We start from the raw sequence: 9,900 nt of genomic DNA, 5'->3' as shown, positions 1-9,900 counted from the left end.
AACTGACACAACCATGATTTGCTTTAGACTGTGAAGAAAATGAGAATCACTTTTTTGTTTTTCTGGAGAGAGGTTCTGAACAGTTCCTTTAGGAATCAAAGTGCCATAGCAAGCCTTCATATATGTTTATTATTCATTAGGAGTTTTCTGGTTTGGTGCCATTATTCATCAGTATCCTGAAGGTGCCCTAGGCTGGCCATCCTTTTGTACAGAGGCTGCATTTGTGTGTGCCTCATTACTCCCAAGAGTGACCAGTCTGTGGCTGGCTGACTCATTCATACCCACCTTCCCTCTGTGTTCAATCTGGAAATCCCTGGGGAGAGAGAGATTTCCCCATCTCTGGGTGTAAAGTCACTATGGACTGAAGGGCTTAGGTAATGAGTCTTTCAAAACAAGCTTTGTTTGAAGGTTGCTGTTGTGGTTTGGGTATGGTTTGAGTGTGTTGCCCAAAGCTTTCATGTGCTAGACGCCTGGGGCCAAGTGTGGTGAATGTTGAGGTGGAGGAACTTTTAAGAGGTGGAGCCTGTTGTAAGGTAATTAGATCACGGGGGCACTTCCCTTGGAAGGGATCAATGCTACTCTATCAGGAAGACCCTTGAGAGTGGATTGTTATAAGTGGGACTGGCATTCCACTTGCTTACCTTCTGTCTTGCCATGTGATCTTTCCCTCCAAATATGCTCTGATCATGAAGTCATGTTTTGATGTATCCAGAGTTGAGCAGATGCCAGTGCCAAGATCTTGGAACTCCAGAACATTTAGCTAAATAAACCTTCTTTACTATATGTCACCCATTTTCAGGTGTTTTGTTATAGCAACACAGACTGGACTAGGAAAGCTGTTGAAGATCTTCCTAATCTTGTCTTTATCAAGGCTGAACTGACCCAAAGGACATTTTCCAAGAGTCCTACAAGCAGTCTGCCTATCCCTCTCCAAGCTGAGGACCTGTTAGGCTGCTAAACTTAACCTGTGCTCATTTATCATGAGAATGCAAGAATCTCTGTTGAAGTCTTAGCAACTTTAAGCACAGTAGCTGGTGGCCTCCCTAGCAAAAGTAACATAATCAGCTTATCACACCACTAGTGATGGCAGCAAGGGACCCAGAAGGAACGGAGACCCACAGCACATATGAAGACTTAAGCAATGGGGTTGAGCTTTATTGAATTGATCACATTTATGTTTTTTTCATAACAATTGGCAAACAGGCTAGTTTTAAAAAGCATCCCACTTCCATATAGCTCCATCTACATTCAGGAAGCAGTAAAAATATATTGTACAAAGAACACTTTCCACCTTGAAAGTATCATGACAGTTCATAAGTTTCTCAATAGACAATGCAAAACAATATTTACAAGATAGACCCTTTTTAAATTCAAAATTGAGATACCTGTGGTACAGTTCTAAAACCAACATCATATGTTTTTTCAGATAAGGAAGGCTGGTCATTATAAAAATATTTTATATAAATCCAAAGTCAGAACTAAAACATTCAATCCTATAAAAATATCTTTTACTAATAAAAGTATCAGTTTCTAGAAAAAAGTTCTTTAACAACAGCAGTAAAATAAATTTTCAGGAAAACCTACTAGGTCAGATGATCCACATAAAATGAACTTGTTAAAGTGACTTCAAGGCTCAGTCATCAACCAGTGTTTTGTTTTCAGAGATGAACCATGTATTTGATTATGTCACATGTGAATGGCACAAGTATTCTACAAAAAGTGAACTCAAGTATCTATTTATTATGAAAGTCATTTATAAAGACAAACTTTACAGCCTAGAGAGGGGATTTTCAGGTTGTCTTCTCCTGGAGAAGACAAATGTTTTATTAGGATGTGACAACACTTTATCTTGAAATGCTTAACTTGGAAAACCTGTGATTGCATTTTGACCACTATCTGAAATCAGCTCATTCATTTCATTTTGCTTACTCTCTTTTATGGCATGGTTGGGGTGATTTCTTTGGGTCTGGGTTCTTTTGGATCTCCTAAAACACACTTTCAGCAGCAGATAACACAGCTCTGCCACATTAAGCAACATGCAAATCACAGATGCAGAAATCATAAAAATCGTAAACACAGTTTTCTCAGTTGGTCTGGAAATAAAGCAGTCAACAAGATTGGGGCAGGGCTCAATCCCACATTTCAGCACCCAGGGCAGGTGGTACCCATTGTAGAGGAAGTAAAACACATACATAAAGGCAGCTTCGAAGATAATTCGGAAGAAGATGCTGCTGGTGTATGTCCACCACAGGGACCCCTCTATTCGAACCTTCTGCTTTTTTATGTCCTCTAGGTCTTTGAATTCATTTCTCTTCTCTCCTTTCCTGAACCTGCGGGCAGTTTCATGTCTGTAGTAGGCCACATGCATGGCCACCAGCAGTGCTGGGGTGGACACAAAGATCAGCTGCAAGGCCCACAGGCGGATGTGGGAGATGGGGAAGAAGTGGTCGTAGCACACGTTCTTGCATCCTGGTTGCAGAGTGTTGCAGACAAAGTCTTCCTGTTCATCACCCCACACTTCCTGGGCAGCCACCACAAGGATCATGACTCGGAAAATGAAGATGACTGTGATCCACACCTTCCCAATGCTGGTGGAGTGTTTGTTCACACCCCCAATGAAAGTGTGCAGGGTCGCCCAATCCATTGTGTTGTTTTATTCCTAAACAGGCAAAAAGGCAAAATGCCTGTGAATTGATAAAGTAGTATCACGGTGATGTCATAGACATGAGCAAAGTTCTTTTAGACTGATATTTTAGAACTTCAACACCCTAATCTGTTAGTAAGAGTTTTTCTAAGAATAAAGGTCCACTGTAAACACATTCTGCTGTTTTTGACCAGAAATAACTGTTTTGAGGGAAGGTTTAGGTTTAGGACCTTTTCAGTTCAACTGAATTCAGATTACCTATTATGCTGTTATTGGCCATTAATCCTGGAACACAGGTAAACAAATTCATGCCCAAGCTCCCCTTGCCCTTATTTTTGGTACTAGGGATTGAAACCAGGGGTGGGCTCTACCACTGAGCTACATTTCAGTCCTTATTTACTTTTTATTTTGAATTAAACACCACTAAGTTGGTATTTTATAACTTCAACCCCTAATCTGTTAGTAAGAGGTTTTCTAATAAGGAAGGCCCACTCTAAACATATTCTTATGTTTTTTGATCTCACTAAATTGGTCTCACTAAATTGCTGAGGCTGGCCATGAACTTGGGATCCTCCTGCCTCAGCCTCTGGAGTTCCTGGGATTACAGGTGTGCACCACTGTGATGGGTCAAATTCCCTTTTAATCACTATGCAAATACACATTGTATCAGTTTGCTTTTACCCAAGGGCTCATAGAACTTCCACAGATTTTATTTAATTAGATGGCTTATCTAAGCAAAAAAAAAAAAATCGTTTGTTAGAATGACATTATCTGGTTGATCAAGCAGAGTAAGAAGGGGAAAAAGAAACCAAATACTTACTAGTTCACTCTGTACAATATTTTTATACTTACATCTAGCTTGAATCGCATCATTGGCCATAATGTATTCTTAGGAAAGCTAATGTGTCAACTACCCTCCTCCAAAAGAGAATCAGAAAGTTTTACACAAATTGCTTCCTTATTCTTCCATGTAACCAGGTCTCAAAAAATGGGTCTTGTTCACACAAGACTTTAAAGTCACTGTTGAAGGGGACTAACTGTCACTGTAGCCCAGAGCCTCCCTCTCTGCTAATGACTGATTAAACATCCCGAGAGAAATTAGACTCATTTGCATCTATGGAAATGTTGGTTATAATTCAAACAGCTGCATTTTTATCCTACATTGTCAAGGAAGACTAAAGAACTGGTCAGCACTCTCTTAAAACAAAACAACAAGACAAGATGAATGTTGGATCCTTTGAGAAACTTTGGAAAATGGAAGACACTTGCCTCAGAAGAATGCACTCAGGCAATTTTTCATACACTATTGAGGTATGATGGAGTCACCAATGTCCTTCTGCCCGCTTGTCTTAGATTTTCTTGTCCCTAAATGGGTAAGGGATGCTGGTCAACCTTCCCCTCTAAGCTCCCAGGTCCTGTGCCCTTGTCCACTGACCTGACCTCTGATCATGTTAGCTACTCCTCAAAGCAACTGGGTAAATGAAGGCAGCCTGCCCAATTCCAGAAGTGCCTGGATCACCACACTAACCCCCCTCCCTTTGGAATGGGAGGCTAATGTGCACCTGAAGCAACATCTTTTATATCCTTAATACAGTCAGCAGTCCTGTGGTATAAAAGTCCAGCTCCCATTTTAGTCGGCTGAGAAACTCAGTTTTTGCCCTGGGTTTGGCTTTTAGACACCACAGTTTTCTCAGAAAGATACCAGGGTTAAGTGTAAGGAAGCATCCACAACCATCCCTCTGATAACTTCTGTACTGATTCTTCCTCCTTCTGAACCACGCAGTGGAAGTTGGGGCACATACTATAAGGGGAGGGCAGAAGGGTGCCTTCAGGGCAGAGCTAGAAATGTCCACACCTTGGTTCAAAAACTTTCTCCTTCCTTGGCCCGGGTGTCAAAATGTTTATAGATCTAAAAGCTGTTCAAATACTATGGAGAACAAAATGTTTTAAAATAGAATATGATAAGAACATTTGGATTCTTAAATCCAAACTCATATTGATTTGAAAAGCTCACACTGTGGTACAAATGGGAAGCTCACAGGATGGAAGTAACTTAGCCTAGACTTTAGGGGAAGAACTGTAACTTTTTACATTAAAAAGAAAAGAGGAGTAGGATTTCATAGCTGAAGATTTGAAAAGATAGGAAATTGAGGCTTCTCAATGACCATTCTCTACGGTTAAGTGGGTCAAGTAAGAGAAGAAGGGATGTCTCCTTTAGCCCAAGGAGTGGAGATTTTAAAGTTACAGAAAGAAAGAAAATGACTCAGATCCCTACACTCAAGTGGAGTGGCCCAAACCTATAAACATGATTCAGCAGGTTAAAATACTACATGAGATGAACCTTATAAAAACAGAACATAAAAAAGTTAAAAAAATTAGAATAGGAAAAAGAAAAATAAGATAGTTGAACCCAAAGTACAAAATATTGGGCACAATCCTTGGATCAGATGGTATAATTTTAATAGACAATCAATAAGAGGTAGAAATTAGTTTCTTCTTCTTCTTCTTTTTAAATTAAAAAAAAAATTTGTGATGCTAGGGCTAGAATCCAGGGCCTTATGCATGCTAGGCAAGTGCTCTACCACTGAGCCACACCCTTAGTCCAGAAAGTCTATTTTAATGTCCCTATTTTATAAAAAATAATTTATTCTAAAAACATTTTTTTTGGTACTGGTGATTGAACTCAGGGGCACTTGGCCACTGAGCCACATCCTCAGACCTATTTTGTATTTTATTTAGAGACAGGGTCTCACTGAGTTGCTTAGCACCTTGATTTTGCTGAGGCTGGTTTTGAACTCGCCATCCTCCTGCTTCAGCCTCCTGTAATCCCAGCAGCTCAGCAGGGATATTAAAGTTATAGAAAGTTATAGCCACCAGGGCTGGGGATGTGGCTCAAGCGGTAGCGCGCTTGCCTGGCATGTGTGCCCGGGTTCGATCCTCAGCACCACATAGAAACAAAGATGTTGTGTCCGCTGAAAACTAAAAAAAAATAAATATTAAAAATTCTCTCTCTCCCTCTCTCTCTTTAAAAAAAAAGAAAGTTATAGCCACTGTACCTGGCTAAAAACTATTTTTTAAAACATGAAAGAGATGTCAAGCGGGAGCATACTTTCTGAGAACTTATTCTATTCTTCTATTCCCAGAAGAATTAGATATTAGAGTACTAGAAAGAGTGCAGATGGAATATGCATTTTTCTATGTTCTAGAAGCTTTATTTCTCTTTGTTTTTGTTGAGATACTTTTTAATTTAAGTGCATAGTTCAGTGGTGTTAAGTATATTCACACTGCTGTGAAATAGATCTCTGGAACTCTTTCATTTTCCCAAACAGAAACTCAGTATCCATGAAAATAACTCCCCATTTTTCTCTCCTTCCAGACCTCAGCAGTCATTATCTTCTTTCTGTGTCTATGATTTTGACTACTCTACATATATCATATAAGTGGGATCATAAGTACTTGTCTTTTTGTGGTTGGCCTTAGTCACTTAGCATAATGTCCTCAAGATTCATTCATGTTGTAGTGTGTGTCAGAATTTCCTTCTTTTTAAAGGCTGTATAATATTTCTTCGTAGGCATATACCACATTTTGTTTATCCACTCATCTGTCAATCAACATTTATGTTTCTTCCACCTTCAGGCTTTCATGAATGATGCTTTTATGATTAGAGTATACTCTATTCTATGATTTCTGGATCATATAAGAATTGTTTTTGATTTGGGAGGATTTTTCATAGGTGATCTAAATGTTATTATTCAGAATGAGATAGTGACCCAATGGCTGGAGAAGGACAAATATCTTGGTTTTCAAAACAAGAGAAAAATCTATGCATGTAAACCCAAGAACCTTCTGGTATTATGGCCAGGATAATGTGCCATGCTGGTATTACTAAGCCCTAAATTTCCTAATACATTACTGCAGTCACTGGGAAGGCTTAGTGGCCTCCAGGAGACTCTTACCCACCTAAAGAGCCATGGCAGCAAGGAGGTGACAGACAGCCAAAGATTTAGTCAGGATGAAGGGGGCCCTGGGCTCCACTAGCTCTTCCCACCTTGCCTTGTCAATGGGCAAAGGCACTATGGCCAATGTGGGGGCAGTCTAAGGAATGGACCTGGAAAAAGAAGTGGAGGCCATGGAAGCCCCGAGACTTCCCTTGTAAAAACACATAACCCCAAGGATAATCTTTCACAGATACCTTGTTACAGAATATTGGAAGGCATAACAATCTTGGGGAAATTGTCACTCATTACTTTCCAAAATTACCGCACTATTGGAACCCTTTGTAATGGCAATAAAAGAAATCCCTCTTTGCTTTCCTGTTTCAACAGGGCTGGAACCAATGGGAGGAACTATTTCAATAAAAAGTAAACTATTAACTCCTTCTTTTTAAACCAGAGGTTTGTTTTAACTGGCATCTTTCTGGCTGTCTTATAAGGAACAAATAGAGGTCGCCTTATAAGCAAGTGGTTATATTTAAACTTAAAAAGGTAAAATGTATCTGGTTTTGTGGCATATCTAATTATAATAAATATATTCATGCCAAATTCTTGATACTAAAGCTCCAGTCATAAATATTTAGCTCCCAAAATAAGTAACACAGTGACCTTACTTAGGAGGATACACAAAGTATTATAAAGATCGATTGCTCTTTCCTTTCACAATTCAAATCATTTAGGCCTATTGGCATTCTAACAACAATGTGATTTCTTTGTCATTTTAAAACTTTTTATTTAAGAATTTAATCACTATGGGTTTAAGAGTGCCATTTTAGTTTCACTGGAGACAAAACCCAAACTAAAGTCCTAAAAATTAGAGCATTACCTCTGAGCATACCATAAGGGGTGGCAAAGACCTCTCACTTTCTACATGGTTTTGTTCCCTTGTGGTCCTTTCAAAGTCATTCAGTGAATATTTGATAGATCTGAGAAGAGAACACACTCCTCACATCGTCCACGTGAGCTCTAGAGAGTTGAGAAGTGTGCGTGGATAAAAGGGAAATAAGGACCAAGCAAAACAAGCAAACCTGAGCCTATTGCTAAGGACTCCCAGGAGTCAGGCTGGAAGAAATGAGGGCAAGGTCCCTCTTCAAGGCTTCTGACTTTCTTCTCCTCCACCACCTGATTGCCTAGAAGTCAGCTGTCCACAGTGGGGATACAAATAAAATCTTTCTTTGCTTTCTGAAGTCAGCACGGATGTCACCTGTTGAGCAAAAAATAGTACCTGTTAGCATGCTCTTTGAACTCCTGCCACACATGTTTATTGAATGAATTTTGTGGATAGTTTTTTTCCTTCATCCCCAGAATTGTTATAGGGCAAGTTCAGACACTGTCAATTACTCAATGCTTCACACTTTAAACTCATTCAAAACAAAACAAAAGGTGCTCTTTAGTTATTCCTCTATCAAAATAATAATAATAATAATACCACTTAACCCCAAACCTCAAGGCCACCCCTCAAGCATTAAAAAACAGTCATGAGAAAGAGTTTGAGGAATTGGTATCCCCAAATCAGCAAGTTTTCTTTTTAAATCTCATACTCATTCTTTAATTTAGAAGAATTGATATTTTTTTTTTCTCTAGAAATCTCAGGTCATTCCAGGGATAACCCAGTAGTAGATTTTTAAATGTAATGATGAAAAATTTCAGCAATTGTGTTTTTAAAGTAATGACTAATGATGACAATATATTTGGGATTCAGATACTTCTTCAAAATTAACTCAATAAAATTGGAACTTTTTTCTATGAGTTTAAATATAAAAACAGACAATTCACAGAATTCCATGTTTCTTACTTCACTTATGAATTGGAAATTTCAAAAATAATTTCCATTAAGTTTAACTTCCTTTCTCTGGGTCTTGTTAGCAGTGTCTGCTCATTAAAGCAAATCTCTGTCCTTCCCAAACATATAAGTTCAAAATGAAAAAGGCCCCCTAGGGCTCAGTTCCATGCTCATGGGTTAAGCAAGTAAAACAGAAATCTTAAGCTCTGACAATGTACCCATTGGGAAGATTTTGCCTTCACAGACCAAAAGTTATTTTTCCACAAATTTATGTCTTTTAACATTTTGGCTAATTTACACAAACTACTAATAATTCCTGGAAAATTCAGATTGAATCAAAAGATGCACAGTGAAGATATGTAAGTTAGAATTTTCCTTTCATCCGACTGAAATGCCAGACCATACTTATCTAGTCCCTTTCCTTCTTAACTCTCTTATAATTCAGAAGAGAAAAAGAATAAGGTCACCATTACCTGTATCAGAATTTGTCTTATAAAAAAATCATCAACCAGTGGATCAGGTGGACTGACCAACACCTTTAAGGTTTTATTCCTGGTAGGGATGGCAAAGGGGGACCCTTCATGATCCCCAGTAATGAGACGGACTAGAGACTTGGTGTTCTCCCCTCATAACCGGCCCCACCTCCCCCATACTTGGCACAGTGCAAGCAACATCACCAAAGACTCTACACGGTCCAAACAACGGCACAAAGCTCTCCACAGGAGCAGTTTTGAGAAGCATCCTGCAATTCTAAGGAGATTCTTTGGGTCAGGACATTTTCTTCTAGAACACTGCTTAGATTTTGCTAGAACTGGGGCAAGAAAAGCATAAAGTCTACTTGAGGAAAAAGAACAAAGGCCCATGGTTAAACTCAACCAAGTGACAAACTGACAATGAGAGTCCATTTAGGGGACACTGAAATTACTGGGCTAAGTCCCCCGCCCCCTCCCCATTACTGCTGCAGGTCCATAACCTCTTCAGGCTGCCATAATTGCGTGCAGACCTCACTCACCCAAGTCTATGGTCCTGCTCCTCAGGAAGGGAGGCGAGCCCAAGTCAGCAAAACATAGGATGTCAGGGACATCTAGGGCTATTCTCCTTTATCCGACAGGAAGTACAGACCAGTGTATGCACTTCTTAACTGAGATGTGTCACTAATTATTTTTAATTACTATTGTCCGCATTATTGTCATCTGCATTTCACAAGTGCCTCAGACTTAAAGTATGCAGCGTGTATTGGTCAGTTCTCTCAAGGATTCTCCTCAGGCTCCAGGTTGCAAGTTTGGCTGAAGTTAAACACCTTTCCTTGTTCTGACTTTCTGCTTCCCACATTCAAGCGCGACACGTCGGAGATCTTCTTCCCCCAAAGCGAAGAAAACCCACAACGCACAATATCCCAAACACAATGAAGGAAATGCAGGAAAGGGGCACGCGCCTCCCCCCCCGCCCCCCCCCGTCCACTTACACACATAATATGATAC

At 39.6% G+C, this 9,900-nt stretch overlaps 1 protein-coding gene across 2 annotated transcripts; it reads right to left on the bottom strand.

Moving 5' to 3' along the window:
• Positions 1-1,127: 1,127 nt before the first annotated feature.
• On the bottom strand, positions 1,128-9,810 carry Gjb6 (gap junction protein beta 6). 2 transcript variants are annotated; one of them, XM_048801435.1, is made up of 3 exons: positions 9,432-9,810; positions 7,665-7,840; positions 1,128-2,659 (listed from the first exon to the last, which is right to left on the bottom strand). In XM_048801435.1, exon 3 carries the CDS (start codon positions 2,642-2,644, stop codon positions 1,859-1,861), a length of 786 nt encoding a protein of 261 aa, XP_048657392.1. In that variant the 5' UTR covers positions 2,645-2,659; positions 7,665-7,840; positions 9,432-9,810; the 3' UTR covers positions 1,128-1,858. The 2 variants fall into 2 exon arrangements, with proteins under 2 accessions (XP_048657392.1, XP_015354802.1); XM_015499316.2 differs by lacking the exon at positions 9,432-9,810 and adding an exon at positions 8,893-9,042.
• Between the last annotated feature and the right edge of the window lie 90 nt (positions 9,811-9,900).

This window comes from Marmota marmota, unplaced genomic scaffold (genome assembly GCF_001458135.2).
Source record: "Marmota marmota marmota unplaced genomic scaffold, marMar, whole genome shotgun sequence".
NCBI lineage: Eukaryota > Metazoa > Chordata > Mammalia > Rodentia > Sciuridae > Marmota > Marmota marmota.
Note: the sequence above shows the minus strand (reverse complement) of the source record. Positions and strands in the feature narration are given on the sequence as shown.